Source organism: Anarhichas minor, unplaced genomic scaffold (assembly GCF_050575085.1).
Source record: "Anarhichas minor isolate MPS153535 unplaced genomic scaffold, ASM5057508v1 ptg000026l, whole genome shotgun sequence".
In the NCBI taxonomy this organism is placed as follows: Eukaryota; Metazoa; Chordata; class Actinopteri; order Perciformes; family Anarhichadidae; genus Anarhichas; species Anarhichas minor.
Genome location: NW_027466472.1, coordinates 17428060 through 17447206, shown reverse-complemented (window position 1 = coordinate 17447206; position 19147 = coordinate 17428060). Strand labels below are relative to the sequence as shown.

At 42.4% G+C, this 19147-nt stretch overlaps 1 protein-coding gene across 6 annotated transcripts in view; it reads right to left on the bottom strand.

The window, feature by feature from the left end:
- The window catches only part of tenm4 (teneurin transmembrane protein 4), a 115554-nt gene that overhangs the window by 58362 nt on the left and 38045 nt on the right, over nucleotides 1–19147 (bottom strand). For 4 of the 6 annotated variants that reach the window (XM_076100847.1, XM_076100848.1, XM_076100849.1 and 1 more), the window contains 6 exons: nucleotides 17242–17477; nucleotides 9467–9595; nucleotides 7259–7473; nucleotides 5933–6143; nucleotides 1696–1797; nucleotides 781–975 (listed from right to left, as the gene is read on the bottom strand). In XM_076100847.1, the coding sequence (XP_075956962.1) occupies nucleotides 781–975; nucleotides 1696–1797; nucleotides 5933–6143; nucleotides 7259–7473; nucleotides 9467–9595; nucleotides 17242–17477 (1088 nt within the window). Of the gene's footprint in view, nucleotides 1–780; nucleotides 976–1695; nucleotides 1798–5932; nucleotides 6144–7258; nucleotides 7474–8756; nucleotides 8763–9430; nucleotides 9596–17241; nucleotides 17478–18409; nucleotides 18509–19147 lie in introns of all 6 variants that reach the window. The other 2 variants (XM_076100846.1, XM_076100845.1) reach the window with 2 other exon arrangements.

Sequence of the window (19147 nt, the reverse complement as noted above, 5' to 3'; positions counted from 1 at the left end):
AAGCAGGAGCAATGTCTAGCTCCTGAGAGCAGCAGGCCCCCGCCATGGCAGCTCCCCTTTACCATGACATAAATGGGTAAAAAGGCTGTCATAGTAAGACAAACAGGATCTCTCGCCTCTTAGCAGATGGTTTGGGCACAAGGCACAAAGATCAGAGGCTAACTGACAAGAAACTCTCTCCTGGCAATTAATCATCGAGGCTGAAGGTCGCACGGAAGAAAGGTAGAAATGTTAAAGGGCCCTCATCCACATTCCCCTCCACTCCTTATGGCCGACACTCCACCCCAAAATAGAATGGGGGGCCTATGGATGTCACAAAGCCCCATTTATCAAACTCCCGGGGTCCATTTTTCATCTTGAAACGAGAGCCTTCAACAGCTGACAAACACAATGGCTCCTTCAATCTTATCTGGTCAAGCCTTATCCGGCACCGTGAATGTGGAGTTCCTAATGGATTAACATTATACTTTGCGTATGAATTTCCGACAATAAATGGACTGTTTCTATTAACGTAACGACTTATATGCATGATTTATACAGAAAGTCACCTAGGATGCATATTGTGAAGTGGCCACAACAATCTTCATAAAGGACGTCCTGTCTTTACTAGAGTACTAGACAGATTGTTAAATAAGCCATACAAACTTAATAGCCGTTCCCATTATGTGTATTCTATTAAAATGTCACGCACTAACAAGCTGAGATGGCGGTTAGAACAGTAATTTTATGTAGAACTGTATATGTTTAGGAAACATTACCATGACTTATCAAAACAATCACCTTCTTCACAGTTTTCCCCTTTGTAGCCTGGGTTGCAGATGCAGGTTCCCACGATGCAGGTCCCGTGGCTACTGCATGTAACGTCGATGCACTGGTTGGTGGGAACGTCGCACTCGGAGCCCTTCCAGCCGCTGTGACACATGCAGCGACCTTTAAGGTATTGACCATTCCCGCTGCATAGCACTGGACAGGCAGCTTTGAAAAGAGCAGACAGCATACATCCATTTGAATGGACCCCTCCGACCATAGCTTCAAAGAATAGCGAGTGTGTGCAAAAAAAGCCTCGATCTGACAATGAGCTTCTGACCAAAATGCTAAATGGTTTCCTCTCCAGTGTACGACGTGCAGACCAAAATACCGCGCTTTGGCATCCAGTGCAGATGTGACCCAATTCTAACAAAACCAAATATCTAATATCTACACGATGGCTTCTGGGTGTCTCTAGAAAGTCAATAAAAAGAGTTGAATAAGTGTAGAAAATGCAGCCGATCAACACATGGATAACAAATGGCAGTGTATGCGTAAAGATGTGACTAAAACTAACTTTCATTATAGCAGATTGCCTTACGTTGTTTTTTTAAATTAGGTGGAAAATAAATACAGCCTTGGTTTCAATAATTGAAATAATTCAATATCAGTCCATTAATCTAAAGCTCTCTTCCCTTTACAGCCATTCAAAAGTTCTTTTATGCGTGACACCAAGACGCCATTAGGAGAGAAACAGGTAAAAATGAATCATCTGGAGTAGAACTGCCTAATTTAATAACAAAGATCTGAAGTACAATAAAAAGTAATTGGAAGATTAAAAATGCTTTGCTCTGGTCACGCAGTGAATATAATTTGGTCGGCACCCTAAAATGTTATGTGTGAACGATGTAGATCAATAAAGTCGTTATGACCGAGGGAGTGACTCACCTCGCCCACAGTCAGGTCCCTTGAATCCTAAAAAGCAGTGGCATGTTCCAGCAACACAGTCGCCGTTCCCGAAGCAGTTACTGGGACAGTCATCAACGGAATCTGCAAGAGAGCAATCAGGAGCTTTTCTGAGTGATGCGGTTTGAAAAACAATTTTCCTCCCACTCATTTTCTCTGGGTTGATTATTATGCCTTTGCTAATGACAAGAACGGGGGCTCCAATCCTGTCAACATTTCTGTTTCACTGCAAAACATTTTTTGAGTGTTGCTAATGTTACACCAAAATGGTGGAATTCACTGAAAGACTAAACTAGTTTCGATCACCGGGGCTCCGACCAGAGAAATTCTCAGAATTTGCCGACGCACTGGATGTGATAAGTGACATGCATCATTTCACAAACCTAATTTGAAGCTTTTATGCCCACTGCCACGGGTCATGTTCTCATGTCTTCTTCTATGGTCTGATTTTCACTCGGCTTTAGGTATTGGCAGAGACAACGAGTGGGCCAGGCAGACTAAAGGCTGTGTGCTCCCTGTTCTATCTTTTCATCACAATGACTACGAGCTCTATCTGGTTTACAATTATCTTCAGTCTACATATATACGTTTGTTTTTCATCTACCTCTTTTGTTTTGTGAACATTGCGTACTAGTCAATGGTGATTTACGGTGTTAAATGTCCTGTTTTGGGGCCATTGACAACAGCTGTGTTTTAAAACGTGTTCTTTCATTCTATTATCAACTGGGTCTTTGAAAAACAACCTGCCCACCAGTTCTGTATAAAAAATAATTATAATAATTAACAAAATGAAACAATTAAAATTGCCTTGGGATATACAAAAGGTATCTTGGCAGCTTGTCTAAATGTAGTTGGGCCCAAATCAAACAGTGGTGACAGACGACGAGGCATTATAAAAAAGGGTAAGACTAAGTACTGTTTTGCCTTTTAGCATGTCAATGGAAAAAAATATGTATTGTGAAACAATTGCAACCTGACATTCAAATTCATTTCTGAACACGAGATGGCCGTATGTAGAAATTACTTTGTTGTTATGGCAGAAACGTGAGCTTTAGTTACCTGCTTGTTATCCATTACAAAAATAAATAATAAGTCTCTCCACCTGCATACGTTACTTTTCTGTTAAAAGGAACCAATACATTTTCAATGAAAGTTATACTGTATTACAACACTGTGGAGTAACCTTGACACCAACTGACAGTGTGGCGTATTATTATCTTCCTTTGTTTGAGAGCACTTCTGTGTGAGGCAAACAATCAGCACAACACTCTCCGTCATTTTCTCTATTGATCCCTCTAACTTAATCAAATAAATTGGCGAAATAATTACTCTGACTACCGTGTTCTGACACACGCTTTTATTAGAAATAAGAGTGACCACTGAGGCGCTCGACAGCAGCGGGATCCTGAAACATGACGCTCGCTGAATTAAGCCTGAAATGGTGCTGAAAAATATTCAATCTTGTCCGTTGCCTTCAGGCAGCAGAGGCTCTGAGGCAAAACTTGCAGAACAAAGAGTCTCTTGTGCTCCACAATGGGCGAGAAATGTGAGCCATGGATTCAGCTTCCCTTTACTCTGGAGAGTCAATCATCACTGAGGATGCAACGCAAGACGGAGAGAAAAGACAAAGATACGGAGAGAGAGAGAGAGAGAGAGAGAGAGAAAGCGATTGAGATAGAGAGACGGAGGGGGGAGAAAGAGATAGAGGCAGACCAGAGATACAGAAGTGCTGCTGATGTTTTCTGTGCTGCAGGCTTGCCTTTGCCATGTCGGGTTAGTGAGGGGATGCAGGGGAGACTGTCCTCCGGGGTGGTGGAGGCAAATCAGCATTTTGGTGGAGTTTTGATGGATTCCACCAAGAACATCTACCTACCTTGGCATTTTTTTTTTTTTTATTGCTCAGAGCTAGTGAAACCACACTGTGTGTGGCCATTAAAATTCCTCCCAGAAGTACAATTATGCAGAAGAGATTCCTGGCGTGAATCTTAAAGCTCATGTATATAGGGACAAAAAAAAACAAAAAAACTAAGCGGGGGTTGTAATTTAGCGTTCACCAACCAAGGCACTGAAAGATCAAAAAAAAAAAAGATCTTACCTTAAACTGCAATCTACTGGCATATTAAGGGGGCAGGCACCCAACATTTAATGTGTCTCTAATCGCGGGTATTTCTTTGAGGAACAACAAACCGTCAAATCCAACACGTTTAATTGAGTGATCGTGAACTGCAGCGCTCCCGTTCCGAATGCTGACGCAGTTCAGCAGACTGCGCACTCCCCGTGTCTGTTGGCTGTGTTTCCTCTGAGAGCAGCGAGGGAAGGCCATGAATATCTCTTAGCCACATACTCAACATAGGCCAACGCATAAATCATGGATTCAAGCAGAGCTTCATTGAAATTCATTACCCTTTCACATCAGGGGAACTAACTATTGTGCGAGTCCTCTCGAGTCGGCGGGGGACAGAGTAGCATGCAGTAGGCAGGTTTAATCAGCGGCTTGCCATGCTCTCCGAGGATGCACAGCACCTTTCAATGATGGGTGGTTGTGTGAGGACGTAGAGAGAGAGCCTCTGCTATACAGTGAGACAGGATATAGAGTAAGACATTGGTGCTGGGTCTTCGAATCCCGACACTTTGCTCGCCCGTATAGGGAGCCGTGTCTGGGTTGAAGCATGTCTGGCACCAGGCAGCGGGGACAAATGGCTTCATGCTCCAGAGGGCTGTGATACAAAACATTCAGTGGGACACGTTTCACATTGCCATGGAGCCACAGCCAAGTAATGAGGAGCCAAGGAGCCCAGATTAAAGACAGGGGCGCTCCATCCACCCAGATGTATTATGGTGTGGCTGTGTGCAGCAAGCGGACCTTTCACGTTGCCCGTGTGAAGAGCACAAGGTGCTGACAGTAAAATAAGACATGTTGCCCTACCAACACCGTCGGAAATAATTTTACTGCTAGTGTCTTATAAACAATGCTCAGTGTGCCTTCTATAGATATTGTTCACATATATTTCTATGCCCGAGCTGCTTTATTTGAAGGTCAACTCTATCCCTCCATGGCTCAATACAATTCAGGCAGTTGGTGAGATTCAATTTCTGCTGAAGGGCACTTAACCGGTGACCCATTTTAGAAAGGGCCCCTCTGCCTCCCTCTGAGCTCCTCTGGGCAGATCAGCTCTGGTACAAATGAACAGAGGCAGAATTCTAGCTCTGACTAACTCTGCCCCACTCCGTCCTCTCCCAATTCCCCATCTGTTGCACGGAATACCTCATCTGCAGAGGCAGTGTTTTCTCTGATGCAAACCACAGGAGGCCTTCACGCACATCCAGTCAAGAAGGAACAAGCAGCAGTAAACACGTGGCCTTGACTCACACTCCTTGTGTCATATCATATATTAAGTTTTGAATTACAGCTGTTGTTGGCACAGCAAAGGTGTGTGTGTGTGTGGGGGGGGGGGGGGGGGGGGGGGGGGGGGGGGAGGGCGTCTCTTGCCTGTCTCCACTTGGTGTTACATTGGTGTTGAGGACAGCTCCTCATCGATCTGCTGCCTGGCACAGCCCCTGTCACAGATGGACTCTGGCCCAGGAGATTTTAATTAAAGAGCATGTGAGAACAGCTCCCAGCTGCCATCCCTGTGAAAGTCGACACCTCGGGCCCTCTCACACCTTGCTTGATGCGGCGGTGCCAATCAGCGGCGCTTTAGGGAGAACAAAGAGGAGCGTACAAAACGAAATCACCTCCGCGAGAGAAGGACGCGTGTCTGAAACACGGTTGCGTTCCACACACAGTTAAGTCGGAGGAGGGAAATGTCTTCCCTACTTTGATATATGGAAAGTAGATGGAAATTGGAGCAAATCGTGATCAAAAACAGCACTAGCAGGAGGGTACAATCATACTTTGAATTGTATGCAAATGGATCCCAGAAGCTGGACCCCTGATTTGCTCGGGAGACACTCAGGCTAATGAGGATATTATGATCTCTCAATACCCTACTCAGGGGCATGGCAGGATAGCACTGATGTCCTGATTTTTGTCATATTCAACTTCACCTTGATTAACCTTCACTTAACTTGGCTATTGAAATCTGCCAAAAACTACCTCTGACTCGTGCCCCAATTCTGGGCTGTTTGCTGTGGAGTGCTGGTAGTTGGTATTATAGGGATTATGTGGATTTCTATTACAAGTTTCAGCAGCAGGTCATGCCCAGAGCAGGGCGCTCACCTATGGAGGTGGTGAGGTAGGAGACCGTTTCAGTGTCTTTCCCGTCGTTGTAGATGGCCAGGTGCCAGATGCCCGAGTCCATGTACTGGATGAAGCCTGTGTCGTGTGTGGTGATGGGCGCCAGGCTCCGCTGCATCGCCATGGGCCCCTCCAGACCGTGGATGTCCTGGGCCAGGAGCCGACGCCCGTCCAAGAGCTCCACAAAGTCGAACTGTGGACACACGCACAGAGAGTGAGAAAGACTGATGGATGGACCGCAGACACACCATTAGAGTGACACATGAGACTTGAGTGCTTTCAGCCCCTCTTTATAGCGGAGCATCATTTGGTCGGCATGAATAACTCATCATTCCGGAGGAGCTTGAGTACGTCTTGGCACATCGTGGCTGGATGGGCTGTGATAATTTCTTAATCCACATATTTTATATGAAAGCCGTGTTTAAAACTATTAAAGTGAAAAAAACGGGGAAGCTGGGGGTGGAGGAGAGGAATGTAAGTTAGTCTTTACCACATAACATCTGCACCGATTTGCTTCATATCAGTGGTGACTCAATGAATACCAATGAGACGGCAGTTCATTTTCATCTACATAAGCAATCTTGACTCTTCGGCCACTCTTTTGTGTGATCAGACGCAGCACCAAAACTCTACATTATTTGACAAACATGATCTTTTGACTGAAAAATAAATCACACTGGACATTAATGCAAACACAAAGCCTGCTATGGACAATTTGTTGAACTGCAGCTACGTTTAAAACAGCGGTCTAAACTCTGTGAGCCAAGCAGTCAGATATGATTAATCACACGATATATCTGATTCTGTGCTGCACCTAGATGGGAAATTAGGGTAAAGGAAAACCTCCCTTTCTTGGTCCCTAGGTGCTGTATCTTTGTGTGATTCATTGATGATATTGAACCTGAAGGAAACGCACTGTAAATCCTTTCTGGAACAAATAAAGTGATTCATAATACAATAAAGAGATTTATGATTTTTTTTTTTTTTCCAAACACTCCAACATGGTTAGATAGATTTGTTTAAACAATATCGTAATTTATATTCTGTGGCATAAGGGAGAATGAAAAAAGAAACAGAATCCTTTAAAATGCAGACATGATTGGAAATTGTTTTATACAGCTTTAGGTTTTGTGTTGCGCAAACAAGATATAACGTTTTGTTACGGAAAACACAAAAATGTGATAACTTACAACCCGTAAAACATTAAGATTTAGAAAAAAAAGAAAACTCTCCTAAACAGAATACAATAGATTAGCAGTAGTAACAAATGAATGAGTGTCGGGGACATTTCAAATACATATTTCCCACCTGTGTGTGTGACGGCGGTAGGCCTCTCCTTCCATAGATTCCCATTAAGGCATCTTTGCTCAGGGACACGTTAAATTTCAGGTACATGGGATGATCAATGAAGACCTGGGACCTCCAGAAGATTCCGGGGGGAATCTGCTGCGCGACCTTGCGCCCCACGTCAATCTCCCCCATATCTATATAGCTGTCATCTGGGAACAGGCCGTCCAATTTGCCTGCATTGCACAGAGAGTAAATCGGTCAAAGAGATCACACCATTAATCCAGCATGCGGAGGGCCGAGGGAGTCGGTCTACCGAAGCATGATAGCCTGACCACATCACAGATATTCAATCACATCGCTGACAGCCAGAGAAAGAAATATTATGAATTCAAGTCCCAATTCCAGTGGGGGAAAAGTACAGAACTAAGAATAATCTGGTCCTCAAAGACAATTCTGGTTCTATCCTGAAGTGTTTTGTGTTGATACCTCTGAAATGATGAAATGCGTTTTGAATCCCTGATAGCATTGATTATTACACAGCAGTGCCATCCGATCATTGAACTGGGGATCAAACTTTGTTAATTTTGTTGAGGCTGCTGACTCAAACATGGCAAGTTTATTTTTTATATTTTTTATGATCTTTTTTCCTTGCTCATCAAAGTGAAAGGTTCTAACGCTGTGATTTAAAAGGTTGAACATATGGAGTTAAAATGGTACGAGAAAATACAACTGCTTCAATACTGTGATAAAATATTTACAATTTAAATAAAAGTAATAAAGTGAAAATTGTAGTTGCGGCAGGGAGGGATCTCTAATGCTAGAAACCTGCTCAGGTACGTACTAGTGAATCCACTGCCAAAAGTTGTCCATATGCTCCATAATACACCTTATATTGGACTCCGTGGAAATGGCGAACATCTGCTTGCTCATGTAGAGGAGCTAATTTCAGCACCGATGTCTACTAAAGCAGACCTCGACACAAACTACCCCCAGGACTTGGTGGCAGACACGGCTTTAGGTTACGCATAGTGGGGCAGATGGCGGTGTTCTCAAAAGTCCATCAGTGGTGAAGGGTTTTATCAGAGTAGACGGGGCACACTCTCCCTAGATCTGAGCTTTACATAATGTTACAACACACGGGCTCCTTTTCCACACATCGGGGTGTGTTTGTATTCATGCAGCACATTAATGGTGTACTTATCAGGCTGTTTAAATAAATCATAAACAGAGAAGAGTGATAATGGGCCTCATGGTTAAATAAATGGTTGTTGTTCTGCAGGCTTAACTACAACATAATGCTTCGATGGAAAGACGCAGGAAGAGAGAAACTTGCCTGGATTTCAGCACATCTGCATCACCTTAATAAAACATCAGATAGCTCATCATTGTTTCTGGCGACAGTGCTGCAGAATGAGACTTATTTGGAAAACTATGGCTATTGATTTCCTATCAGCGACGGCTGCCGTGCAGGGTCTAGAGCTCAGCTGTAGCTGGGCTTGTTGTTAGCTAAACACACTTTCTGCTGTCTGGTAAATGAAAAAAGACAACTCCTGGATTCATCTATATGGTAATGACCCCGTCTCCTACCTATTGTACTCCGCCAGTGGCAAATCACATGGTTGAATCTGGGCCCATTTGTTGGAGAACGGAGCAGAGCAAACTTTCCTCGAGTCGAGCGGTTGGTACCGTGGGGTGAGCACATGCTTTCTTTGGCTGCCAGGAAAAGGCAGCCCAGACTAGGAGATGAAAGGATCACATCCGTTCTGAAGAGGACAGAGTGGCTAATCCCCCTCCAGCCCCTGGATACTCGGTCCCTTAAGCTGCCCCCATTTTCTCCCTCCAGGAACAAATAGCACTTTCCCACTTACAACAACTTTCATAGGATTACAATGCAGATCCCTCTGCATACCATGGAGACGAGTGAACACAATGTTTGAAACTGGATGACAAAATAATAACAAACTTGCTTGAGCTCCAAAATGTCATCTTTAAACTTTAAGATTTGAAAAACTTTTTTTTTCCTTGTGCAATGTTGTTCTTTTCCAATGCTGGCGGAACAGTGTACTACAGTAAACTGAGAGTTATGCTAATCATCCTGGAGAAATTTAGGAAGATTTACTTCATTATAAGTTGACAAACAAACACATGTAGTAGTAAAAATGCATTATCCTTATAGAAAAAGGCACTTACTCTCATCTTTTCCCTTGCGGTTAGGTATTTCCAAGCCTGTGTTGCCCAGTGGTGGCAGGCCCAGGTCAGTAGGAAACGGTAGGCCACTTGTGTTGTCCTCTGACAGCTGGTACATCTGTCTCTGCATCGGTTGCAGGTGCCAGTTTAATCCAAAAAGGTGCATGGCTGAAATATCAAACAGAAAACAAACAACCTCAGAATCCATTTATGTGCAGATGACTTTAAACGAATTTCATCCAAGCAAAAAAAATGATACTCTCTAAATTACATTCAAAGCAACCCAAAAAACTCAGGAAACTTTTTGTTTTTCTGGGGTGGGGGGGGGGGGGGGTAATTATCCAAAGGTAACAGCTGTGAGCTGGAGGCACAGGAAGTAGATTCCAAAGAACAAAGAACAAATACGTGGTTTAATGGTTAATGGCATGTTTTTTTTTTAAAGTGCTGAGCAGTGAGATCAGAAGATGAATGCTGTCCTGACCTCGTGGGACAACATCTGTCTCACCACACCAACATCGGCACGGACCCTCCCCAGTGCCCTGTCATTTTTCCAACCCCATTACCTTTCCATTCTTTTGCAAAACTAGGGGACAAAAGGAAGGAAACAAAAACACATCAGCAGGGAGACACCAGGGTGTTTCAATGTGAACAGTGGATGAAGCGTGCTGGTATTTTACAAGGTCGACAAAAGGAATGTCCTTTGGAACAATGGCAGCAGAGAGCAGGACAGAGGAGGAGGGGCTGACCATGACAGATCACCAATAAGAAAATGGACAAGACGAGCTTAGCAAGGCAAAAGTCACCTTGGAAGTCAACGGTCAGCAGAAAAGGCCCAGAAACTCAATATAGCTATTTTATTGGTTTGTTGGTTCTCTTAAGCTCCTCAAGTAAATAACCGCACAATCCAATTATAAAGAGTGAAATTATCTGAAGGTGTTAGACTGAAGCAGAGAGAAAGGCCTCTCTAGTCCTCTAAATGTTGGTTTCCCCTTTTGTGTTTTTTTCCCCTTTTACAAGAACATAAACTACTTCATGTCACCAATAAGCCTGTCAGTGACTGTTCAGACTGACTGTTCAGACTGACTGTTCAGACTGATTGTTCAGACTGACTGTGCCTTTCATTATTTGGATACATTGGGAAAAAATTGATTTGTTGGAGGACTTAACATTTTAACACTCATATTGTTATACCACTGCAAAAAAAGAATCAATTAAAGAAACTTCTTTTTTTTAATACATATATTCACATTTAAAATGTATTTTCTTTTGATTCCTTTTGGAAACAAAAGTCAAATGAACACTTTTGGTTTTGATAACAATGATCCTGGCTGGGGTCCTTCAAATTTAGTTTGTTCATTAACAATAAACACAAACACTTGATGTAAGCGTGTCGTCTTATATCACCTTACTCAGGACCTACTCCACTTCCCGCAGTCTCATGTCTGCTAATGAAAGATTTAGATTATTTTAAAAGCATGGAACTCCAACTAACTCCATTTTAAGTATGACGCTGTTTAGGCATGCACTGATCTAATGTTGATATCGGACACTGACTCAAATAGCTGGATCGAGTATCGGTGACGAGTGGGTCTGATTACACATGCACGTTTTTATTCCCGGAATATGATACTAACAAATATTGTGCAACTTCATCATGAAAACAAAATGTGTAGAAGCAAAAGGAGAGTTTCTGCGCATCTTCCATCTCAGAGCAAGGTCAGCAAACTTTAGATTACAAAAAGCACAGGCGCACACTGATTGCTGCAACCTTCATTAGAGTCTAAAACAAAAGTGCTTTATTGTTCATTTACCAAACATATTACCGCAAGTTACTTCATTAAGCAATGGATATCATATTAAATCTCTCCAATTCAAAATCCTACAGCAGTGATCCCCCAAGAATATAAGGATGTTTACTTGACCAAGCTCAGCTATTAACTTCAAATTGACTGAAACCACCGTATAAACTTGACAAAGTGGCAGATCAAACCAAGCTATAGTGTCTGATGAATCGAATACATTGGGTCATTCACAGAGGAAACGCAGACGTATCAGAGAACATCACCCTGTGTGGTTCCGCCATTTAATAGTTGAAAAGATGTGCACGATACGTTCAAAGAAAACCAAATATTTTCATGATGCACACGCTAGATAAACAGTACCATATGTTTACTGAGATTTTTCAATGGATTTGTGAAGAAAGGTGGGTACCAACAGCGTGGTTATCGGGCAAAACACAACACTAACAATCCCTAAAATCATTCAGTTCAACTGCAACACCAGCATCTGTTCAGTGTCTGTCCAGTGCCTGTGGAAGTGACTGTGTCGGTGGAGGACGACCAATGAGGAGACAGATGGCTTTGTTTGTCATTTTGTAAGCTCCAGAAAGACACTTCTTTTGATTTGTAGCTCCACATCGACTGGCGAAACGGGGGGAAAAAAAGAGTCAGTGTCTGATTCCGGCAGAACCAACGCAAAGTCACCAAGCACGGTGTCATTCCAAGTGTCCTCGTAATCACGTCTTTGTGAGTCCCATTCTTTATCCCGTCCGTCCCTGAGGCCTCTAATGGAAAACGCTTGAGGAGGCGTCCCCCTCCCATCCTAAATCCAAAGATTTTCTTCAACGCCTTCATGGTATCTCTGATATGCAGAGCATTGGACCGGAGCCAGTGAAGAGCCTCCTGATTTTGTTTTGCTTGCCTTCCAAACTTTGCAAAACATCGTGCGGCGACGCTCAGAAAGTTGCTGCAATTGGCTGCAAAAATGAAGACAGGTCGTGGGAGCAACAAGGCACTTCTAATGAGATGGCCACTGGCAGAGACAAGCTGTGTCTGTGTTCCAGCAATGCCACTGACCTGTCAAGAGTACTGCACTCCGCAGCATCGCCCATTTTGTCCTGAGCACACGCTGTGCCCTCTTTTCACTTAACTCGTTGCAGGAAGTTGGGTCACGCCATGTGCCAATTAGGTAACAGAGGTACTGTAGTAGAAGGCTTCTCAGCCAATCCGAGGAAGTCAGCGCTTATTGCTGTGGGTCATCTGCCATTCCTGTGCCTCTATCCTCTGATATGAGGAGCACTTTCCAACACGTGCACACTTCAAGGGAGGCTATGATGAGCTGAGCCCTTTTTTTTCCCTCATCTAACTAGTCAAAATCATCAAATACTGTTAGCATCTAAAAGAGGCAAACTATCTTGAAGTATTAAAAAAAAGAAAAAAAAGAAAGCCAGGATAGAATAGAGTCTCGTGCACACCTTGGTTTAAAAAATACTTCAACCATATGGTTAATTAATCTCTTATAAATAGGTGCTAGACACAGAAGCGATCAGTTGCTCATTCATCACCTAACTGCATTAACACCTCTCTTCCGTTGGCAGACTGTTGTGTAAATAACCACTCATTGTGTTCAATGTGTGTTGAATCATTTTAAATCGCACACAATTGTACATTTCCAGGTAAAAAGTTGAGGCAGATAACTTTTACAGCCACACGTCACTCTAGCACCACTTCATTCTAATACGGTCATGCTGTATTTCATTAAAATAAAGTACTGTCGAGTATTTGCAGTGCATACCATGTAACCGCAACATCCCCGGTTGAATTACGGCCTTTGGACCTTTGTTGCATGTCATACCCCTCTTTTTCTCCCCCCTATTTTTGCAATATACTCAAAAATAAAAAACGAAAATGCCAAAAATCTAATGTTGAAAACAAAACAAAAATAACAATGTAAAAGAAAGCTACGGTAAACATAACATAGACTGACTGGAATATCAAATGTGTGTTCTGGCCATGTCTGAGTTGGGGATAATACATTTCCTTCCTTCAGAATTGGGCCATTACAAGTCTGGTGCAAATCAATCTTTTCAATATCCACATTGGGAAGAACTCAATTATAGGAAGTATATATTTCCATGTAAATAACGTAACTGGTTCGTAGCTTGGAGACATAGCACCACTGCCATGCTATATTTCTCTAAAGACACTAAAAGACAATAATGAAAGATTATGTATAACTGGTGGGGGTTTATGATTAATTTTCAGTATATCATCAAACAAGCTTTTCACTTGCTGTTATTCAAGTGTCTTATTAAAATTGCCTATCAATTATTTTCTAATCATTTGTATTGTGTTTTTATGCAAAATAAAAAATATCAGAATCAACCAACAAAGTGCAATGGGTGCATTTCTACTTAGGATGCATCAGGGAGTATTTTCTTTGCAGTGAGAAATGGCAGATTTCAATTTTTTTAAAGAAACAAACAATCAATATCGGAAGGCATATAGGTTTCAACCCTATCACCGTGACTTTAATAACTGTAGAAATTATTAATGTGTGCCGCAAAGTACAATAACCTAAAATGGAAAAGTACATTGCTATGCTTGCAACAATACACAACCAGTGTAATGCTACATGCTAGTGCGCTGTATGTGGCTAACACACTTTCAAACTTTCACTGATTAGAAGCAATAATGTGGGAATGTTAATTTTTTCTACTGATGTTTGCCAGTAACATAAACATATATATTGTTTAGTTCTTTTGCATCCATATAATAGATGGAAAGTTACGTGTCACATTAGAAGGACAACTGCTTTGACAGAAACGTTAGCATGCTAACACATTAAAACAACCTAGCAGACCTAGCTAGGGTAAGTAGCTGTGCATCATGGTACGTGAATGCAGCATTCCCAATAAATATTGAGTATTATAGGATTTAACTAAAGAAATGGGAGTTTCACTGAAAGTTTTTTTCATGGCCAATAAAGTAATTCATTGCATCAAAAGATAAACATTTTGAACTTGGAAGATTTTAGTCTTTAGATAATATCCTAGATTGATTTAACGTTCACAAAAATAGCAGTAAATGGACGTGTACTTGGGTAGCGCTGTTCTTGTCGTCCGACCACTCAAAGCGCTTTCACACTACATGTCATCAGTCACCCATTCACACCCATTCATACACTGATGACATGCAAGGTGCCACCTGCCCATCAGGACTATCTAACATTCGTAAAACATTAACACAGCGTAGGCACAGCTACGAGAGCAATTTGGGGTTAATTGTCTTGCCCAAGGACACATCGAAATGGACTAGTGGAGTCGAGGATAGAACCGCCGATCCTCTGATTGAAGACCCTGCTCTGCCACTGAGCCACAATCGCCCTCGTCGTATTCATTCAAGATTACAAATAAGAAGACTGAGTTTGTTTTTCATTCAGAGTAACATCATATTAATAAACCGAGATAAAGCAAATATCAGCTTGGGAAAATGAAAAGCCAAATCAAACAAAGCAGTGATATCCTACTGAAAGACGGACACACAGGTCAAATCTGTGTTGCAGGGGGGCCTTTTCCGAGTTGGATGATCATGCAGTGAAAAAACATTTCTGGGGCCCAACCTTTCCGTCCTTGGCTAGATACCCAGGGTGAATAGACATAAACACAGGAGGATACTGATGACCTTAAAATGAGGAACATATAATAAATGTGCTAATGAGCGAGCGACCACAGAGAAAATAGTGCCATCTTAAACCCCCGACCTTTTTGCACTTCAAAATGTTCCCATTTACAAAGCTGTGACAAAATAAAACCATGCTGCAAGCCAAAACATCTGTCACGAGGCATAATTGGGTTCATTAGACACCTCACCCGGAGTTCCCAATTACAGGCCTCAATAATTAATTGCACTAGGAATTAAATGTATTTTCTCATCAGCCTTTAATTAAATATGGCCCTCGTTCTTGATTGGAAATTCCGATCATAGGGTGAGGTTTGGTCTCCAACATGTTTACTTGTGGTGCATCGGGAGATGTTCTGAGTTTTTGTAGGGTATAATTACACAGTCTGATTAAGCACTATCAGGCTGACGGGGCTCTCTGGCTTTTGGCCAAGTCAAAGCAGTAAACTGTAGACACGTACTGTATCTCTACTTCTACAGCCAAACCGCACTGCTGGTGCTAAACACAAGCCAAACCAGAACTTTCTCACACCCGTTGTCACTGATTCGAAATGACTGGATACTTAGATAATATCCATGAGCAGCAACCAGCTCATTATTTTTTTTTTTGTTAATCCAGCACTGTTCTGAATTTCAAATTAAACAATTTAAATGGCTCTGGAAACCAAAAAAAAAAATGAATAATCAGATTTCAGTTTGTTTGGCCTCGAGGAGAAGCAGAAACGATTGCCTCCGTGATTGTTACAGCATAATGCATATCTATAACAAAATGTCCTCAATAAAGATTTAATTTATCTCACTGATGAAGGCCATGCAGATCTGGCTGTTCTGTCATTGACTATAAAATGTTCTCACCATCCTTCAATTTGAAAAAATATATATATTTTCTGTGCGAGAACGAAGTCTTGCACAGATAAATGTTGCCATTTATATGTTAAACAGTTATTCAAAACCAATCAGATGCATATATTGGGAAAATATATTAAACAGAAGTATGAATTAGATCCTTATTTGAATTAGTAACGACAGGGGCAGAACCTTCATTACTTGTATGAAAAGGGTACTGCTAGTTTTTTCATGTAGATCACCAAATCCTTGGAACTGTCTACCAAACGAGGCAACCAAGATATTCAACAATATCTAAATCCACACCTCAAACATACCTGTTTGACATTACATTTTAAGAAGCTTTACCCATCTCCATTTGTCCTGAACCCAGTCACTGATTCCTTTAAAATCCTCTCAACTCTCAAATTTCCAACCTTAGCCAAGCTTATAACACTAATTCAGATAACGTGTGGTTTACTTACCTCACCCATGATCCAGAACCGTTTGCTACGTGGCCTTGAATGGATCAAAATCCACCAACCTCACATTTGACACTGGACCTCAGACCAACCCACGTTCTCTACATGGTCCCACTGTTACTGTAGATGCTGCTGTTCTTGTTGGTTGCTGTGCACCTGTGAACTCTCTTGTATCGATTTTTGTCTAAGTAATATTACACATATTCTCTTAAGCTTTCCCTGATTGATTTAACCATAGCGATTCAACCTCTTGTATTACTGGAATAAACAGAGGATGAACTGGGTCGCCAAGTGATGGTTGGACAGACCAGAAAGAAAATCAACACAAAAATCCACAGAGTTGGAAACACAGATAAGTGATCTCTGAGAAGCAACATCACAGCGATTACTTGCAGAATCCTATTACATGTACATTCAACTTCCCTTTTTAGTTATTAATTTTGCGTCTTTATCAACTGCTCCTTCGTTTCACTGTTTACACGAGAAATGTTGTGTAATCAGTCTTGTATATCGATCACACAAATAAATAAGAGACTGTATTCTTGGATATGGATATCATTTCCTGAGGGAATGATAGCAGTCAAAAAGAGAAGAACTGATTTAATAGCAGAACTCAAATTTCACAGCTGATGGTCCTTAACCCAACTGGGACCCGGGTATGCTGGTCAGAGAATCTTAAATCAAATGAGATGAATATTCTAAACGTGCAAGTCCTCTCCTGTGTGATGGCTGATGTGTTTTTTAATTCATTCCCTATCTGACCTATTCACAAGAGCAAGAAACTGGATTGCCCATCTCTTTGAATTCAGTCAACCCGATCTATGAATGATAATGTTATTTCAGACGAGGTGCGTGGGCGAGGAGTCAATCTATAACTCCCCATATAACCAAGCTCATATAAGGCAGCGGAGTGCAGATTCAACACTATTAAAACGGATGATGAGAGTATGGACTCATCCTGTGTCTGTAGTTAAGTGAGAGGTGGGGCCGGGGGCGGATAGGTAGAGGCGCTCACCCGGGCGTGCAGAGGCATCCAAAGGTGACTCACCGATGAAGTAGGCCAACAGGAACAGCAGTGTTACTGAGATGAGGATGGCGCTGAGAGCGGCGCACTTCCAGTTGCAGTGCTTGTAGGGTTTCTTCAGGCTGAAGGCGGGTCGAGAGAAGGTGTTGCGGGGCAGAGGGCGCGGGGGAGGCGAGTAGACCGTGCTGGAGGTCAAAGGGTATCCTGGTGATGTTGTGCAATACATTGGTGACGTTCCACCTGGTTTGAACAGGAAGTGCCTTGGGAGGAAGACAAAATCTGTTGTTAGTCTTCACAGAGAACCCTCACTTCTAAGGGATGTCTATCATCACAACACTGTAGGTTACTGTGAGTCCAAGTGCAGTCCCTTCCACTGGTGAGTAATTCTGCTTCCAAGCACATTCAATACTGTTACCATAGTCACGCCTCTGCTAGATTAGTGAGAATGCTAAAGCATACTGGCTTTTGCTCAGTCGAAACTGCGAATCAATATTAAATCTAATTTACAGCACTAGCGACCGCAGCTGGCTCTTGTTTACGTATTCATCCCTGCGCGGTGCTGAGTAATTCCTGGTAACTATGTATCAAGGCTGTCCACAGGAGAGATGCAGCATATACGGGAGTTTAGCAGATTTATTCGCCCTTGAAGAACACGGACGGCTAGCTCGGAAAACATGTGTAGAGCTGCATGTCCAAGAGCCGTATGATCGGCCCATCAGAGAGCCGGTGGAGGGGCGGCGCTGTTGTGAAGGCCGTTTTACTGACAAGTTTACACAAAGCTCCTGAGCGACAGGGAGATGGGACGTGATTGAGTGTCACATTACAATGTATGATGTGGAAAGTCACCGAGACCACATTTTATTTATTAAACATCAGGACAAATCTCCGGCATATCCTATTCCGGCAATAGGAGATAACACAGGCAACTGTGTTTCATAAAGCGGTCATGCTTAACATTATTCAGAAGCAATACAACCCAACAATGTGACTTGATGCAAATTGTTCGTTGTATCAAACAGGGAAGGGACAAACATGGCAAAGATTGTGGTACAGCAGGAGACGCACGCTAGTGATTGACAGCATTTCAAAACAGAGGATGTCTGATGGAAAAATAGCACAGGCATCACTATTGTTTTCATGGGAAAGCAGATTGTGACAGTGGCGTGAGCCAAATAGCAAACATGCAACATACCCGTCGTTGTACGAGGCATCGTGGCGCGCTGATGCCAGGATGTCCATCTCAATGAGGTTGTCCTGTAAAGTCTCTAGGAATGCCTGCTTTGCTATGTTTCTACATACAGGTGGAAAGATGGATATGAAGCTAGTGTGAGATGTGCGTGCAAGAGACACAGAAATGCCAATACAGTATGTGATCACCAAGCAACATCAACATCAACAACAACAACAACAACTGACAAATGGGGGTCAAGACGGACGGCGTGGGACAAAGAAACCAAGGCCCTTATGGAACTACTTCTACAAAGGTGTGAGACAAATAACATCTAGCTCTCTTGATCCCCCTCGTTTGGGCTCTGCCATACCTTGTTTTGTACGAGCCCTGCCCTTCTCTGCAAGCGTCTTGCTCTTCTCTGATAAACATTAGAGTATTCTGGCTCCTTTAAGGTTGTGATTGGAAGAAAACAATGCATCACTCACAAATGAGAACCTTAAGCTTTCTAACACTTATTTCAGACAAAACACTTTTCAATATCTTAATTTTGAATTACAAATGCACTAAAGTTCCATAGTGTCCACACTGGATATTATCCTTAAGTAAAGTTGAGTGGCATTTAATGGAAAAAACACATTTTCAGTTCGTTCTAAAGTTTCTAGAGGCGCGTGTCTCATTTCTCCCCATGATGCACTCCCCCTGCAGCGATGCAATGTAGGAATGAACTGTCCACATGCAATGGGCAGGCTGAACACGTTC